This window comes from Quercus robur, chromosome 11 (assembly GCF_932294415.1).
Source record: "Quercus robur chromosome 11, dhQueRobu3.1, whole genome shotgun sequence".
NCBI classification, from domain to species: Eukaryota; Viridiplantae; Streptophyta; class Magnoliopsida; order Fagales; family Fagaceae; genus Quercus; species Quercus robur.
The window spans coordinates 766331-784811 of NC_065544.1; the positions used below are offsets into that span (position 1 = coordinate 766331).

The 18481-nt window shown below is 34.8% G+C and overlaps 1 protein-coding gene and 1 long non-coding RNA gene across 6 annotated transcripts; one reads left to right on the top strand and one right to left on the bottom strand.

Moving 5' to 3' along the window:
* The first annotated feature begins 1743 nt into the window (after window positions 1-1743).
* LOC126707368 (uncharacterized) lies at window positions 1744-4501 on the top strand. Of its 4 annotated transcripts, none has more exons than XM_050406975.1 (2): window positions 2295-2599; window positions 3311-4501. In XM_050406975.1, exon 2 carries the CDS (start codon window positions 3694-3696, stop codon window positions 4336-4338), a length of 645 nt encoding a protein of 214 aa, XP_050262932.1. In that variant the 5' UTR covers window positions 2295-2599; window positions 3311-3693; the 3' UTR covers window positions 4339-4501. The 4 variants fall into 3 exon arrangements, with proteins under 4 accessions (XP_050262936.1, XP_050262933.1, XP_050262932.1 ...); XM_050406979.1 differs by lacking the exon at window positions 2295-2599 and adding an exon at window positions 1744-1937; XM_050406976.1 differs by lacking the exon at window positions 2295-2599 and adding an exon at window positions 1747-1937.
* Window positions 4502-4882: 381 nt separating this feature from the next.
* Window positions 4883-7734, bottom strand: LOC126707373 (uncharacterized). 2 transcript variants are annotated; one of them, XR_007648920.1, is made up of 3 exons: window positions 7415-7592; window positions 6014-6049; window positions 4883-5311 (listed from the first exon to the last, which is right to left on the bottom strand). It is a non-coding gene; the product is annotated as an uncharacterized LOC126707373 (long non-coding RNA). The 2 variants fall into 2 exon arrangements; XR_007648919.1 differs by lacking the exon at window positions 6014-6049 and having other exon boundaries at window positions 7415-7734.
* Between the last annotated feature and the right edge of the window lie 10747 nt (window positions 7735-18481).

The window sequence follows — 18481 nt, forward strand, 5'->3', positions numbered from 1 at the left end:
ATGAGAGTAGTTGTTTATTAGGAAAAAAAATTATTCCAAAGAGAGAGAGAATATCATATAAATTTATCAACTCTTATGAATCTATACAACATGTATATCATTCTAATACAAATACATATGTGTAAGTTTCAACTCAAAAAAAAAAAAAAAAAAAAAAAAAAAAAAAAACAAACAAACAAACAAAACAAAAACATGGGGTGCAAGAGAAATTCTATGGAAATACCATTAGTAAATATATATATATGTATATATATATATATATGTATGTATATATATATATATATATGTATATTGAAATTTTGATAATAGATTTTTAGTTGGAGTTGGGGCATGTTGCATAAAGAAATTGATAAGAATAAATAAGTTGTTGTCTCTATCAATTGAAACTTAGATGCATATTAAATGTTTTGTTAAAACACTTATTGTTATTTTATCTAAAGAAATTGATAAAAACAAATAAGTTGGCATCTCTATCAATTGAAACTTAAATGCATGTTGCATGATTTGTTAAAACACGTTGTTATTTTATCTAAAAAAAATTAATAAGAACAAATAAGTTGAAATAATATTGTAATTTGGTGAAACTACCTAGCGCAACCATGACTTCTATGCTCAACTTTTATTATATAGTATATGATATGACATTATGCGAAACTAGGTTTCAATAACATATAATTTTTATTTAACTTCTGGCATGTTATTTTGAAAATTTTTCAACAATAAATTTAATTAAATGATTTTCTAATAATCCCTTTTATGCCTCTAAACTCACTAAAATATTAAAGTGCAACCAAAAATGTGGAAAATAGGAATTTCTTACTTTCTATGTAGGAACAAACTAATGTGGCATTCCATAATTTTTTCTAGATTATTATCATTTTTTTCAACATTTTTAGTCATTTATCAAAACCAATACACACTCACACACAAGACTCGTCACATGTGATTTGCACGTGCGATTAGACTCTTTTTTATCTTTTATTTTGGATTTAGTGAATTAATGTTTAAAAATGAGATAGAAATAGTGTTATAATTTTCAGGATCTTTTTTTACGTGAGAATTGATAAAAGTTTGAAAGACTTAAATCCTAGGAAATTTTTTAAAAATAGTAAATTACTTTTTTAACCGGTTTGTATTTTTAAATTTAAAATTATTTAACTAAAAGATAAGGGTATTTTAAAGAGTTTAAGAATTTGAGTAAGGATATTTTAGTATACAAAATGATGAAACCCAAACAAGAAATCATGTTTTATATATATATATATATATATATATGAAAATTTTGGTTCTCATGATCTTTGTGTTTAAGGATAGATTAATGTTGCGTCTCATAATTTTCTCTTAACTTTTCCAAATTTTTATAATTTTTAGTCATTTGTCAAAAACCATAAAAATTATTTTAAAAAATTAGAGACAATAAAAAAAATCTGGGAAAATGTGAGTTACATAATTTTTATGTAAGGTAACAGAGTAGTGTAGCTTCCCATATACTTTTCTTCCAATTGTATTAAATATTCTCAGTTTTCTGAATTAATAACCAAAACTAATAAATTTTACAACAACCTTCACAACTCATCTCATATATAGGGAAAAATGCTCATACACCCCCTAAACTTTCAATTACTGGCCAAAAGACCCCCTCAACTTTTATATTGGTCAATTTACTCCTTAAACTATTCAAAACTGCTAAATCAATACTTCAGTTAGTCTCACGTTAAAACACTAACGGATTAAGCACGTGGTACTCACGTGACTTTTAAAAACAAAATTAATCACACAAAAGTCCAAAACCCAACAGAAAGAGGAAGGAAGAGAACCAGGTCCGATGGTGAAAGAGCTCAGGCAGTCAATTCAGAGCCACTATGAGCTTTCCCCTGCTGTCTCACCGCCCTTGTCCCGGTAGTGCCTTGGTGGTTCCGCCGCACCGTTCTATCTTGGTATGTCTTTTTTTCTTTTTTTCTTTTTTTTCTTTTTTTTTTTTTTTCGTTCGTTCCCTGAGTTTAAATCCACAATGAATTTTTTTTTTTTTTTTTTTTAATCTCCATGTACGAATTTCTATAGTAGAAATTATTGGTTTGGTTTAATTTTTGGGTTGGGTCTCTGTGAGCTTGGTTTGGTGTTGTACCACCTGGTATGTTTGTTTTTCCCCTCTTACGTATTGCTATTTAAATCCACAAAGAACTTGTTTTCTATCTCCATGTGAGAATTTCTATAGTAAGAATTATTTGTTTGTTTTAATTTTTGGGTTGGGTCTCTGTGAAATTCTGGGTTTTTTTTTTATTTTTTATTTTATCTCCATGTGTCATTCACTGGGTGTTTGATTAAATGCCTGAGAGACGTATAGCTATTGCTCTGATGGTTTAAACAATGAAGCCTGAAATTCCTTGTTTGTGGCTTTGCTGAGTGCACCAATGCAGATTCCACTGCTAGCTTTCTTAACTTCAGCAATTGAGCCATTGACATGCCCATCTTATGTTCATTGCCTCTGCTAGTAAACATTGACACCTACATGTCCATCCCATCTCATATCACCATAGCAGCACAGAAGTGTTAATCTAGATGTGTAGCATCACAGTTAATTTTGAAAGAGCCAAGAGAGGTGCTTGCCAGTGAATTATCTGCCTATCACTGCTAGTTGTGTTCTGAGTTCTGTTGATCTGAAACTGCTTCATGCTCCTGGAATTTCTTGTCTAAAACAGCTAGCATGCTCAAACATTAGTTTGTTTACTTTGCTTATTAATTTCTTTCCGATTCATTGTTTTTATAACCTCGCACAAATTTCAGATGTCATAATTGGAAGGCTAGTAGCATTCCCCACTCTTCTTGAGCCTAGGACAATTCTTTTTGGGCCAATTGCCTTTAAGAGTGGATTTTAAAGCGATTCATTGTCATTTGGTGGAGAGTGCATACATTAAGAGGACAATTCATTTTGGGGTAGCTGTCTTTTTTGTATTTTAGAAACTTTGGGGTAGCAGCTGTCTTTAATTTAGCATTTTGTGGGTCATGCTAAGCCACCACCGTGGAAACTAGTATCATTGATCATGTGCATAATCCATTTATAAATGGTAAACAATGATATTGATTAGTAGCAACCATGTATATTGTAATATTTTGAATTATGTGAATTGAATTAGCAGCAATCATGCATATGTGCATGTGCAAATTGTTATTTTTTTTTCCCACTATTCTCTCTCTCTCTCTCTCTCTCTCTCTCTCTCTCTCTCTTTATATATATATATATATATATATATATTTTTTTTTTTTTTTCTCTAGCTCTTCTATTAACGTTCTTGTTAATTTTGTACTGTAGCCATGGATGAATATCCATTGTCACTCCCTGGAAATTCACCTTCTATGCCAAATGTACAAGCCCCTCAATCCCAATATGATTCTATTGAGGCTGATGGCCAATCTGAAATTGTTAATGTTCCAATTGATGTGGAGGATGACGAGGATGACGAAGATTACAATTTGAGTGATTTTTTTGAATCTGATGATGATATAAATGAAGATTTTGGTATGGAGGATGATGGAATCAATAAAGCAATTGGGGGCAAGCAGCTTGAGGGAGTTTCAAATGGTGAAGGAGACTCAGATCATGGGGATAGTGATGAGTTAAGGAGTGCAGAAGGGTCATCTAATGATGAAGGGAATTCAAGGCCTAGGTTCCCTGAATTTAACTAGTGCATTGGCATGGAGAATGTACAGTTAGTGAAGGATCAAAAATTTGCATCACATGTAGTCTTCAAGGAGGCACTAAAGGAGTGGTGTATTAAAGAAAAACATGATTTTGAGTATAAGCACAATGATAAGTGGAGAGTGACAGCTGTATGTAAAAAAAAATGTGGTTGGAAGATGAATGCATCCCAAACACAAATGGGAGATGCCTTTCAAATCAAAAGTTTTAAGAGCATACATACGTGTGGCAAGGATCATAAGAATAGTAAGATTTCTTCAAGGTGGCTAGCCAATAAATATTTGCCATTCTTTAGAGATGATCATACTTGGACAGCAAATGCATTGAAGGGTGCAGTGTTTAGGGACCATGAAGTTGATGTGACTTTGGACCAATGTTATAAGGCTAAGAGAATGGCCTTCAAGATGATACATGGTGCTGAGAAGAAGCAGTATGAGAGACTTTGGGACCATGCATCTGCTATTAGGAAGTGGAATGTGGGTAGCACAGGGAAGATACAAACTGCAAATGATGTGTTTGAGAGAATGTATGTTTGTCTTGATGCTTGCAAAAGGGGATTCTTAGCAGGTTGTAGGCTACTTATTGGGATAGATGGTTGTCATTTGAAGGGCTTAAAGTTATTGCATAAGAATACTGATTGATTTCCATTTGTTTTATTGTAAGAAGCTAAGAGTAAAGCTTTATAGTATATACATTTTTATTTTTCTGTCTGATATTTTATGATGGATGAAGATTGAGATGTCTTTGCAATTAAGATGATACTTTCTTCTAGTTGCTATTTCTAAAGAATTGATTCTAGGGTAATCATTTATTTTTAAACCTTTATTGTTATTTCTGGGTTCTATTAATGGATGTCTAAGGGCATCGATTAAGGGATGTTCCACCCTCAAATGACATGGTATTGATTCTATTGAATATCAATAACAATATCAACATGTTCAATCGTGCGTGAAGAGAAGATTAAAAGGGCGTTTATGGGCATGAAGAGGGAGTAAAGGTTGCAATATACATTTTTGTAATAGCATCAATACTCAATAGTGTTTAATGTAAATGATGCAGAACAATATTTGATCACACCAGTTATTTATATTTATATGAACTATAAAATCTAAGGATATTTGGCTCCAAAAAGTTCCAAAAGCTCTTTTTAAAAGAAAATACAAACCTGAGCATGACAACATATAATTACTATACTTGAGAAAATATATTGCCATTAATTTCATAAGTTGAACATTACATAGTTGTGAATATTTTTAGATTACATTACATCTAATTTTCACATATAGATACATTACATTACAAATCCTTTTTTTTAGTACTCCTACATATTTAGTCACTGCAAATAAAGATGACTTTTAACGTTAACACTTGGACCCCATACAAAAGGCTATCACAATCTCACTATTGATTTAAGAAACCACTAATAATCACCAAAGCCACTTAGGGATTCTCTTATGCATTTTAGCTTCATTCTTCAACCTTCCATTAGTGTCCAATAGTCTAGTAATTACACTTTTTTCTCATTGGTGTGAATTCAATGTCATGCCTCTCAAATTAGTTATATACATTACATTCTTCAGTCTTCAATCTGATCACCTGAGATAGCTGCGTTCCCTGCAACAAACAGTTTTTAAAATCATAAGAACCCCAGGTTACATAAACCAATAATTTTTTATACTACATTCTACTACAATTATATACTACCAAATGCCAAGTTTGAATGAAATTTTAACACAAATCATTTATAAGCCGTGTGCACCTAAACTAACTGTTACCCTTCATCAGAAAATGATTAATAAAACTGGACAGGAAAAGGTTATAGATAAGAGGTGTGTCACTTGCCACTTTCCCTATAGGTTTGTATCATGAGAATTTAACCACACCAACACAATTCTGATGCAGAGAACGCTAATTCAAATAGAATCAAAACACACAAAATGCAATTAAGTTAGACAAAGCTTTTTGTACCATAGAAGGAGTTAGACCTGTGAAAAAAATATCAAATACTTAGGCCCATCTATTGGAAATTAATTTATAATATATAATCCTATATATATATATATATATATATATATATAAATCAGTTTAATAGTAAACCTTCTCATTATTAACTAGAATAGATTACTTGTGATTATCTGAGCTGGCTTTGCATACATAATTAAATCTTGGAGCCAAAACTAATAGGTAAGATTACAATTTCGCAGCAGTGGCAGCTCTACTTGCTGCCAAGAGTACTTCAGGGAAGGTTAATAGAATTCTCTACAATTTTCTCACAGCCTGCAATTTTATCACATAAAGGAGTGTGAAAGTGTTTACTTGGAACAGATTGGTGGCCATCCTACAACCTGTGCCCTGCCACACACAAAACACATACACTTAAAATTTATTAAAGGGTGTCATAATCAACTTCTTAGCTAATGCAATTAAGATTGTATTACGAATAGAGAGATTCAATTTCCTTTGTGAAGGGCCAAACAGTTGAAATTCCAAATGAATAAGACTTAGTTGAAAGATTTAGAGACAAATCTCCCTAAAAACCCAAATTATAGGCAGGGAAGATCTTATCCACTTTTCTATTTAAGAGAAACTGCAAAACACAAGTACTAGGGGAGGGATCTTGAGGACAAACTTATGCTTATGCAAAGCCCCAAAGAGATCACCAAAAAAAAGAAAAGAAAAAGAAAAAGGAAGATAAACAACTAAGTGAAGTTCAAGGACAATATCATTTGGTTGTTATAACTTTTCCACCCTCAAGAATGGAGCCAATATCATCAAGGACAAAGCCCTAACAATAAAATGGTTGGGATATTAATACCGAGTTACTTCAGGAATCCTTCAATATGAAAGCAATAATCATACTCATTGTGACAAAAACGTTATTCCCAACAAATCATATGTGTGAATCTGGTTCCAAAATTTGCCAAATATTTAATAAAAATCTCATAATTTCAACACTTTCATCATTGGAAAAACAGGCAAGACATAGTGACATAGTCATACTGGCCTTTTGTTATCAAAGAGCAAGATCCTAGCACCAGGACTTTAAACCTGGCATATACTCTCCATCATAAACCATATGATACAACCCAACACAATAAGATTTACTTGAGTAAAATCCACAAATGCTATTCTAAATAGGTCTTGGTCAAGATAGAGAAGTGAAATATTGAAAAAATATCATAAATGATCAAGGGTCTCTTAGGCAACAAATGAATAAGTGAAACACATGAATGATCCCAGATATTTTACCCTAGTTAATTATTTGCAATTTGTATCTTCATTGATGCGTGCAGCCAATTTCAGGCTTCATTGTTTAAACCATCAGAGCAGTAACTATACGTCTCTCAGGCATTTAATCAAACACCCAGTGAACGACAAATGGAGATAAAAATAAAAAAAATAAATAAAAAACAAACAAGAATTTCACAAAGATCCAACCCAAAAATTAAAATAAAAAAATAATTCTTACTATAGAAATTCTCACATGGAGATAGAAAACAAGTTCTTTGTGGATTTAAATAGCAATACATAAGAGGGGAAAAACAAACATACAAGGTGGTACAACACCAAACCAAGCTCACAGAGACCCAACCCAAAAATTAAACCAAACCAATAATTTCTATTATAGAAATTCGTACATGGAGATTAAAAAAAAAAGTTCATTGTGGATTTAAACTCAGGGAACGAAAAAAAAAGAAGAAGAAGAAGAAGACATACCAAGATAGAACGGTGTGGTGGAACCACCAAGGCAACGCCGGGACAAGGGCAGCAAGACAGCGGGGGAAAGCTCATAGTGGCTCTAAACTGACTGCCTGAGCTCTTTCACCATCAGACCTGGTTCTCTTCCTTCCTTTTTCTGCTAGGTTTTGGACTTTTGTGTGATTAAGTTTGTTTTTAAAAGTCACGTGAGTACCACGTGCTTATTCCGTTAGTGTTTTAACGTGAGACTAACTGAAGTATTGATTTGGCAGTTTTGAATAGTTTAAGGAGTAAATTGGCCAATATAAAAGTTGAGGGGGTCTTTTGGCTAGTAGTTGAAAGTTTAGGGGGTGTGTGAACATTTTTCCCTCATATATAAATGGATTGTCCTTAAGTCTTAGAGGAGGGTGACCCAAACCAGAGGGTGTGCACCCCACGCCCATGAGTGAGCAACCCACCAATTTACTTGAGAAAATTTAAATAATATATACATATATATGCTTAAAAAATTATCGAAAATTTCAATAATGCATTTTAGTTATAAGGAGAAAAATGGTGCAAACAATAGGATTTGAATTAGGTCCAATGCATCCAATGCACTAGACTAGTTGATATGGTAACACATGTCACCATCTCAACGGATACCACTGGACAATGGACCCAAACAATGTATTAAAATGAGTCATGGGTGAGCTCCACTCGCTTTCTAGATTCTGTTTGGAAAATGCTTTTATTATTTTTTCATTATTTTAGTCCTTTTGGATTTGGGTGTTTAACCCTATAATTTTATTTAAAGTTGTGACTTTGTTGGACTATAAAATTTGGTGGCCAATATTATGTTTTTATTTTGTAACTAATCACTAATCCGCACGATGCACGGAAAAACTATTGATTTGAAAAAAAAAAAATATATATATATATATATATATATATATATATACATTTAACTTCTATACTTTTTTATAGTTCAGAAGTGTTATCTAACATTGAGCATTATTGAGTTGCAAGTGCATAGTTACCGAAACCTACAAAGTAATTACAATTCTTAAATTAATAAAGCCAAACTCCCAATAATTACACACACACACACACACTCAAAACTAATATAAACTACAAATATATAAACAAATGACATAAGGAAGATACACCAAGTTTCAAATTTGAGTAGCAATATAGCTTTCTCGTAGTAATAACAATATAGACAATTCAAAACATGGAACAATATCAAAATTATAATACCTAATTCCATTATCTTTTATGTTGAATCCAAACAAATAATTAATTGAAAAAATAATTAATCAACCAAAAATCATAGCTTTTAATCAGAAAACAAAAAATCACATGAACCTAAATAAAAAGCATTTAAGGTGAAAAATTAAGATCAACCTACTGAGACGCAAATACCAAAAACACTAAAACTTAAAACTTCAAAATTTATAGAATCCCCAAATTCTACATCAAAACCAAACCAAATTCAACAAATTTATATATAACATACCAAATAAAAATTTATTATTCCCCAGGCTAGAAGACATAAGTTGCAACTATAAATTTTCTCCAAAAAAATAGAGATGTTTTATCTGCTATGTACAATTTTAAAAAATAATTAGTAGAAATTTCGACCCAAAAACCAAAACCACGAAAACAATATCAATATAAATATGGAGATTAACTCAAATACTCAAAAGAAAATCAATTCTAAACATAACAAAAAAAAATAAGATAGAAAGAAAATCCCAAGCACATATGAAAGCAAATAAAATATTCGACATAAAAGATAAAATTCATTAATAATAATATAAACAAATATCCACATATGTTGAATTGAAATTTTATTAATAATAACAATATAAACAAATTCGACATAAAATTCATTAATCAAAGAAGAAAGTTGAATAAGATTACTTGCGTTTTTATTTATTTATTTTTACTTTAGTTTTTTTTTTTTTTAATCCTAAAGTGAAGTTAAGTTTACGGTTTTAAGGTGGTAATTGCTAAGGTTTTGTGGAAGGAGAAGAGACTCCTAACAAGAGTCCTTCTCTTCTTTTTTTCTTAATCCTAACTTTTTTTTTTTTTTGTGGCTACGTGAGTCTCTCTTTTCATTTTCTTTTTTTCCTCTTTTTTTTTTTTTGATTCCTAAAGTGAAGTTAAGTTTAGGGTTTTGAGGTGGTAATTGTTAGGATTTTGAGGAGGAGACAGGAGTCTCTCTCTCTTTCCCTCTTTTTCTTAATCTAACATGAATCCTTTTTTTGTTTTTTTTTTTTAGTCCTATTTTCAAACTGGGTCTCTTTTTTTCTTTTTCTTTTTTGAGTCCTATGAAATTTTTTGTTTTTATAGAAATGTAAGGACTCAATTTGTAACGACCCCAAATTGGTGCGTTGGGTTCGAACGTTAAAGGCCCAAACAATAAAATTTGTAGAGCGTGGGTTAAAAAGCTAGGCCTTGGTCACCGGATGTCGGTTGGTCATGGTGTTCACAATAATTGCACAAGGGTGAAACGTGCTTACCCAAAAAGATTTTCTTTTTAGCACGACTTGGGGGGCTCTGGTTCTTGGCCCTCGTCCCAGGAGTTTAATGCTCTTCTTATTCCTTTCTCTTTTGGTTGCCCCCCCCCCCTTTTGGCGCCTGAGTTCTTACATTATATAGCCCCTCTCAGTTGATCCTAACCTTCTATTTGTTGATCAGGCAGGTAACTACTCGAGTGCCTGTCCCATCAGCCGCCTTCCCCCACTTTCTGTTAGTTGCAATAACCAAAGCCACACTGTTCAGGGGTCTTTTCCCATCAATATGGTTAGGACGTTTGTTGGCGCATTCAATATGGAGGTGATGTCTTTTCCTTGAGCCACTCCCACACTGTACCCCCGTGCGAGTCCCACTCTACTCGCCTTTTCTTTTGGGAGCGTTTCGGAGGCTGCCTTTGATGACGTGTCGTTCTTCCCTTTTGGCCCGTAGGATGCCGAGGACAGGGTCATCCTCGGATGCATCTCTAGGCCATTTGGACCTTCGCTACATGTCCTCGGCAACTACCCTCCTCGGTGCGAGCCTTGGGCCTTGATGAAAAGTGGGCCGGGACCTCAAATTCTCTGGCCCCATAATAAATTATCAACGTTTGAGTTTGAGTTTAAGTTGGATTTATTAGAGAGAAAGAGATTCACTCCTTGTTAAGTTTTTATTAAACAAAAATAATTTTGTTTAAAAAAAATGATAATGATGAGTTTCAGTTTAAGTTGAACTTGTTAGAGAGATAGAGTTTTACTCCTTGTTAAGTTTGGACTAAACAAAAAAATAATTTTATTTAAATAAAATGATAATTTTATTTAAATATTGCGTTGATGTGGAAAATTTTGAGAGCTTTAGAGATTTCAATTTTATATATATACTAGCTGTAGGGACACGATTTATTTAACGGCCCAAGAATGACGTTGGGCTCGTAAGTAAAGGGCCCTAACAATATGATCTGTAGAGAGTGGACTTAAAAGGCAGGACCTTAGCTGCAGGTTAACGGTTTAGTCGGGGTTTCTGTGGAAGCTCTTCTATGGGTGGACTTAGCTTGACTAGCTAAGCCTCTCATTAGAGTGAGTTACAGGGTTTAAGTCCTCAGACAGCGTCCGAGGAGCTTTGTGCCCTTCCCCTTTCCTCTCCTTTGCAGGATTTTTCCTCCTCTAGCCGAGGGGCCTCCCTTTCTTCTTCGCTTTCTTTCCCTTTTATACTAGTGTTCATTCCCCTTTTAGTGTCCACGTGTAAGTTCTTACTTTTTGGGGTACAGACCTGTCCTGTCAACCCATACCTAGAGTGGTTGGAAGTTGTTGGAAAAGTTAAATGGCATGGTTTGGAGCATGGGCTTGTCAGATGCAAGATTCCGTATTACGATGCTGGCAGCTTTCTCCCTTGCCCTGCCCCTGTACATAGTTTCCCTTTCCTTCTGGCGTTGGGAATTGAACCAAAACCATTTTGTCTGTAGCGCTCCTTGGAACTCTGCGTGAATTAAATACCACCTCCTTGCCTTTTAAATAAATAGGTTAGGAGGTTGTTCCACTTACACATAAATCCTTCGGCTTCCTCCCAAATCATAATCCTTCAGTCATAATCACAGCCTCCATATCCGGTGTTATCCACCCTTAGTGTAATATGTTTGAGGCACGAGTTGGGGTGAAGGGGTTACACCCGCCACAGAGGCACCGGGTTCTTCCAAGACTCAAGGTGATGTGGTCTGGACAGGGGAGGCACAGATTCAAGGCAATCCTCCGTTTTGACAAGGGGGAAATGATATCCCTCCCTCTTTCAGTCAAAATCCGAAGCAGGTACTGGTCGCATCAGATTCTTGATGCGTCAGAAGTAAGGTTCTCCGCCATCAGCGCCGTCTGCTCTATCGCAGGCGTGGTTTTACGGAGGCTCATCAACTTCCGACTCCCGGCACCTTTTCTTCAACGGTGCCAATCTCAAGTTGGGTTCCCTGCACCTTTTCTTCAACGGTGCTAGTCCGAAGTTGGGCTCTTTTGCTGCCTGAGTTATAGGCATGTAAAAGTATTGAGGAATGGTTTCCTTAGACAACATCTTGGAACGGCAGCATCCCCCTTCTCTACGCCTCTTCCTCGGCTTTTTCTTCATTCCCTTGTATTTTTTTTTTCTTTTCGCTTATGTAGTCAGTTCTAGTACTAGCTTATTCAAGCTCTTTCATTGTACGTTGTATTATCTCTTTGTCTTAATAAAAGATGAATTTATTTTCCTTTCTGCAGCAATTATTTTGTGAATGGGTGTGCTACATGTGTGTTTTCCTTTAATGAGACTTAGAGCAGGATACCTTGAAACAGAACCCTACTAATTCTAATTTATCGACATTATCAAGCATAATAATGATAATTCCCAGTAGATTAAACTCATGAAACTAACCGAGATAACAGCTGAATACTCCGTAATGCATGCGAGGAGACTGTCCGAGAACGATAAACTCTAAATATACCATCCGAGAGGGCTGCCGAGCAGTGAGAGCCTTCGGCCGTGTTTTTGATAACACCTGACCCTATAACAGTTGCACCAATTCCCTGGGTATTGCGGATCCGAGGGTGGGCTGGGGATTTTATTCAGTCTAGGGATTAATCCAACTATCAATGGGTAACCCTTCTCCAGGGTAGATTCCAAGGGCCATATAACGTCCAGGTTGTGTCCAAACCCTGCATTTTTCCTCTTAAGCAGTTGGTTTCCCCAGAGGCTTGGGTCCGAGGACCATACAAGGCCTTGGTTCTGTCCAAAACTTGTAGTTTTCTTCTAAGTAGTTGGTTTCCCCAGAGGCTTGGGTCCGAGGACCATACAAGGCCTTGGTTCTGTCCAAAACTTTTAGTTTTCTTCTAAGTAGTTGGTTTCCCCAGAGGCTTGGGTCCGAGGACCATACAAGGCCTTGGTTCTGTCCAAAACTTGTAGTTTTCTTCTAGGTATTTGGTTTCCCCAGAGGCTTGGGTCCGAGGACCATACAAGGCCTTGGTTCTGTCCAAAACTTGTAGTTTTCTTCTAAGTAGTTGGTTTCCCCAGAGGCTTGGGTCCGAGGACCATACAAGACCTTGGTTCTGTCCAAAACTTGTAGTTTTCTTCTAAGTAGTTGGTTTCCCCAGAGGCTTGGGTCCGAGGACCATACAAGGCCTTGGTTCTGTCCAAAACTTGTAGTTTTCTTCTAAGTAGTTGGTTTCCCCAGAGGCTTGGGTCCGAGGACCATACAAAGCCTTGGTTCTGTCCAAAACTTGTAGTTTTCTTCTAGGTATTTGGTTTCCCCAGAGGCTTGGGTCCGAGGACCTAACAAGGCCTTGGTTCTGTCCAAAACTTGTAGTTTTCTTCTAAGTAGTTGGTTTCCCCAAAGGCTTGGGTCCGAGGACCATACAAGGCCTTGGTTCTGTCCAAAACTTGTAGTCGTTCATTTATTTATTTATTCTTCGGAGGTTAGCCCCTCGACCAAGGTGGGGGGAGCTAGCTTGATGTTTGAGGCCCCTAGAATTGCCCATGCCATTGGCACTGCGAGGCGTAGCCCCTAGTGGAAATCTATGTCGGAGCAACAACAGCACGTCGCTGGAAATGTAGGAACCTTCACAGATGTCGCTGGAAATGTAGGAACCTTCACAAGTATTTGCTCAACAGAGGCTCAACTCCACCGCCACCTGTGCCAACGCGCAAGCCTTCCCCACAGACGGCGCCAATTGTAGGGACACGATTTATTTAACGGCCCAAGAATGACGTTGGGCTCGTAAGTAAAGGGCCCTAACAATATGATTTGTAGAGAGTGGGCTTAAAAGGCAGGACCTTAGCCGCAGGTTAACGGTTTAGTCGGGGTTTCTGTGGAAGCTCTTCTATGGGTGGACTTAGCTTGACTAGCTAAGCCTCTCATTAGAGTGAGTTACAGGGTTTAAGTCCTCAGACAGCGTCCGAGGAGCTCTGTGCCCTTCCCCTTTCCTCTCCTTTGCAGGATTTTTCCTCCTCTAGCCGGGGGGCCTCCCTTTCTTCTTCGCTTTCTTTCACTTTTATACGAGTGTTCATTCCCCTTTTAGTGTCCACGTGTAAGTTCTTACTTTCTAGGGTACAGACCTGTCCTATCAACCCATACCTAGAGTGGTTGGGGGTTGTTGGAAAAGTTAAATGGCATGGTTTGGAGCATGGGCTTGTTAGATGCAGGATTCCGTATTACGATGTTGGCAGCTTTCTCCCTTGCCCTGCCCTTGTACATAGTTTGCCCTTTCCTTCTGGCGTTTTGAGAGGTGCTGAGCACAAGATCGTCCTCGTGCCCTTCTTGGGCTTTCATTATGCGTCCTCAGCAATAGCTCTCCTCAGCTCAGGCCTTGGGCCCAAGCGCAGAATGGGTCTGGGCCACGAATTATCAGGCCCCACACTAGCATTATACCTGTGCGATGCATGGCTTAATCGAAATTCATAGGTAAGTAGTTTTTTTATATTAATTTACTTAAACTATATAATAGAATAGATAATAAAAATAAATAAACATTTTACTTTTAAGTTATATAATAAATTCATACCCTGTGAAACTAAGGAAATTATGACATGCATATATATATATATATATATATATATATGTAAGTAATAACTTATTAAAAGAGTGCAATAAATATGTTTATTTTCAGAATGCATAAGATGATTTATTCTTTTCTTTTTTTGTATATTATTTTTTTGTCAATATCATGAAACAAAATTTGTATGCTTTTCTTCAAACTTATGTGAATTTGAATTTGTCATTTATTTTTTTACAAAATTTGTCATTATTTATTTTATTTTATTTTTGGGTTACTTTATCCTTTTTTTTATTTTTTGGGGGTTACGTTAATGTTAATACATATTAGCTATTATTTGATACTCTATCCACACACACACACACACAAAAAAAAAAAACAAAAATTAACATTTAAATTAGGCTAAAAGTAAAATTGTTACTTTATTATAAAATTGATACAATACTTCTTGTTACTTTATCCAAATAAGTCGATAAGAACAAATAGAATTAAAGTCGATAGGATTAGATGGATTATATGAAGAATTTGGATTGTAATCAAATTAAGATTTTTATTAACTTAAAGATTATAGGAGAAGAAAAATTATATATGTTTTTTTTAAATCTAAAAATCTAAACAAATTGTACAATTTGGTGATGCCACTTGGCTCAACCACGACGTCTAAGACTAACTTTTTTTCTGAACCTAAATTAGATTTTTTTTAATTAAGTTTACGTTAATGTTAATACATATTAGCTATCATTTGATACTTTATCCACACACAAAAAAACAACAATTAACGTTTAAATTAGGCTAAAAGTAAATTGTTACTTTATTAAAAAATTGATACAATACTTATTGTTACTTTATCCAAATAAGTCGATAAGAATAAATAGAATTAGAATCTTACTTAAACTTAAACTTGTTTGTTTAATGGATTAGATATTGAAGAATTTGAATTGTAATCAAATTAAAATTAAATAAAAATTAGATGGATTAGATGAAGAATTTGGATTGTAATCAAATTAAAATTCTTATCAACTTAAAAATTATAGGAGAAGAAAAATTATATATATATTTTTTAAATATAAAAATCTAAAAAAAAAATCTGCAATTAAAGATGCATTAGAATGTGTAGTGTAGTAATTAAAAAAAAAAAGTTGTTGCTTTTTTTTATCTTACACTACACGAAAAAAATAAGGATTAGATGAAGAATTTGGATTGTAAATAAATTAATATTAAATAAGGATTAGATAGATTATATGAAAAATTTGGATTGTAATCAAATTAAAATTTTGATCAACTTGGAGATTATAGGAGAAGAAGAATTATATATATTTTTTAAATCTAAAAATCTAAAAAAAATTCTGCAATTTAGTGAAGCCACTTGGCGCAACCACTACGTCTAAGCCCAACTTTTATTATATAATATACTAGTCGCTAACCCATGCTATGCACGAAAACCCACCTATTTGTGAGGTAGACTAAATTTTTTTTTTTATAAAATCTTAAATTGATTAAGAAACTACACTATTGCACAATTTGCTCTTGTATGACTTCAATTTTTGTTACAATTTGATGAAGAAGTCATTGCTTGAACGTGCAATGACTTACAAAAAAATTGTCAAACAGTTCTAGATACTGCAAAAAAAATAACTCAAGAATTCGAATATTAAAACTTCTGAAATACCAAAAAATATTAAAGAATCAGATGATTCACTGTTTAGAAATTATTGAAACAAAACAAAATATACATGACTAAACACTAGAGAAATATAAGAGAAAGATGAAATACATTCAAAAGAATGATTTCAATTATTGCAAGCTTTTTTATCTTGTAAAAAACAACTAAATAGAGTTTGGTGGTTTATGTACAAAAATTACTTTTTAAAAAATACATGAAAAATCATAAAATATATATATATATATATATATTAAACAAAGTAAAGGAGAAGAAAATAACATAAGAAGAGCTCATAACTCTTCTCGGCTTTAAAAAAATATTGGGCTCGCATTGCATTTATAGTGTTCATGATTAACTTCGCAAATTTGGAGATAAATTATCAATGTTTGAGTTTGAGTTTAAGTTGGACTTGTTAGAGAGATAGAGTTTTACTCCTTATTAAGTTTGGATTAAACAAAAATAATTTTGTATTAAAAAATAATGATGATGAGTTTGAGTTTAAGTTGGACTTGTTAGAATGATATAGTTTCACTTTTTGTTAAGTTTAGACTAAACAAAAATAATTTTATTTAAATAAAATGATAATTTTATTTAAATATTGTGCTGAAATAGAAAATTGTGAGACTTTCAGAGGTCTCGGATTAATTAAAAATAATTTTATTTAAAAAAATGATAATGATGAGTTTGAGTTTAAATTGGACTTGCTAGAAAAATAGAGTTTCATTTCTTGTCAAGTTTGGACTAAACAAAATTAATGTTATTTAAATAAAATGATAATTTTATTTAAATATTGTACTGATGTGAAAAATTGTGAGAGTTTCAAAAACTTTGGTTTTATATATATATATATATATATATATATGTGTGTGTGTGTGTGTGTGTGTGTGTGTGTGTAGTTCTTTACTTCTTTATCATATTTATATAATTGTTCTTCAATTCAACAGGACAATAGACTAAAACTAAAAACACGTAAAGATGGTTATTGGTGACTGATGATGCCGTAATATCACCAGTGAGCAACACAATCCACGCTCGCTCCCGCTAACAACCTGCAAGAAGAAAAAGTGATCTCGCCGTGGGCACCGGTGTGGTGTCGACCAAATACCCTCCGACAGTCAAATTAGAACTGTTCTCAACTCTAGAGTGTTAGAGAGGGTAAAATTATGCGTACCTTGATTCGCGAGCGTATTGTAGCTTTTATAGTAGAAGAAAGTCGGCTTCTCTTCCTTGGACTAGAAGTCTTTTCCTTATGGGAATCCCCTTGAGTAATCCCAAACGTGGTGGACAATACGTTTCCTTGTAGAGGGGATCAGCGCGCGTATTTTCCGGAATGTTCCTTGCGCTAGGTTTCTAGTTCCCTTGGAGACCATATGTGCGCGCCAAGAGTATGAAACTGCTCTAGGCTACTGGGCTCTACCATTGCCGGCCCATGGGCTCGGATCCGTCAAGCCCAATGTCGTGAAAGTCCATTGAGCTAATTTTTGCCCCTTCAGCTGCCCCCTTCACCCTATGGGTCCGTCAACTCCTATATAGACGAACCCTTAGGGTGACGGTTTAGATATCGTTTGGATTTCACAGACAGAGAAAATTTAGGACGGATCCATATGATTTTTAAGTTGACGGTTTTCTTAGGAGGAGACGGATTGCGACTATTTTTAAGGCAGATAGCCAAGCATTTATGAGCGTGCCACGTGTCGCATTTCGATTGGGTTTTCTATCGAATCGAAGCGTCGCTTCGTCTTCCGTGCATCTCAGGTATATATATTACACCTCCCAATCCTCATTTCTTCATTTCTCAGACAAAACACGTAGTCAGAGCGTAACCGTCATCTTTGTCAGAACAGTCCGTCGCCCATACAAAACAGTTGATCATACAACCGTCAACTCCCAGTTACTTCAAAGAAAGGTGAGTATTACTATTATTATATGCAAGTTTTTTGAATTTGGCAGTTATATATAGACAGACTTATACAACCGTCAATACTCTTAGATCCGTCAGTCTTAGGTTTTGCCGTCATTTGTAGGAAATGTCTAGTGCGTCAAGTAACCAGTCAATGGTTCGTGACGGGACGGAATACGAGGAAGTATACCTGTCCGGTCATAAAGACTAAGAGAGTCCTGGTGAAGATAGAAGTCTGTCCGCCTCTTCCTCCTCAATAAATGAGGACATGGAGACGGTCGAAGTAGAAGAATCATCTGACGACGGCGAGGATCTACCATCGGAACCCGTCGTCTGTGCTGATGGACTTAGGAAGTTCATCATGCTACCAGAGTGGACAGTGCACAAATTTACATTCGTCATTAAGGAGAAACACTTCAACACATTTAGGGTCAACTTTCAGATTCCTGACTACATTCCAATCCGTCTGCCCTACGTATCAGAGAAATGCTATTACGACGGGGTGGAAGGTGTCGGAG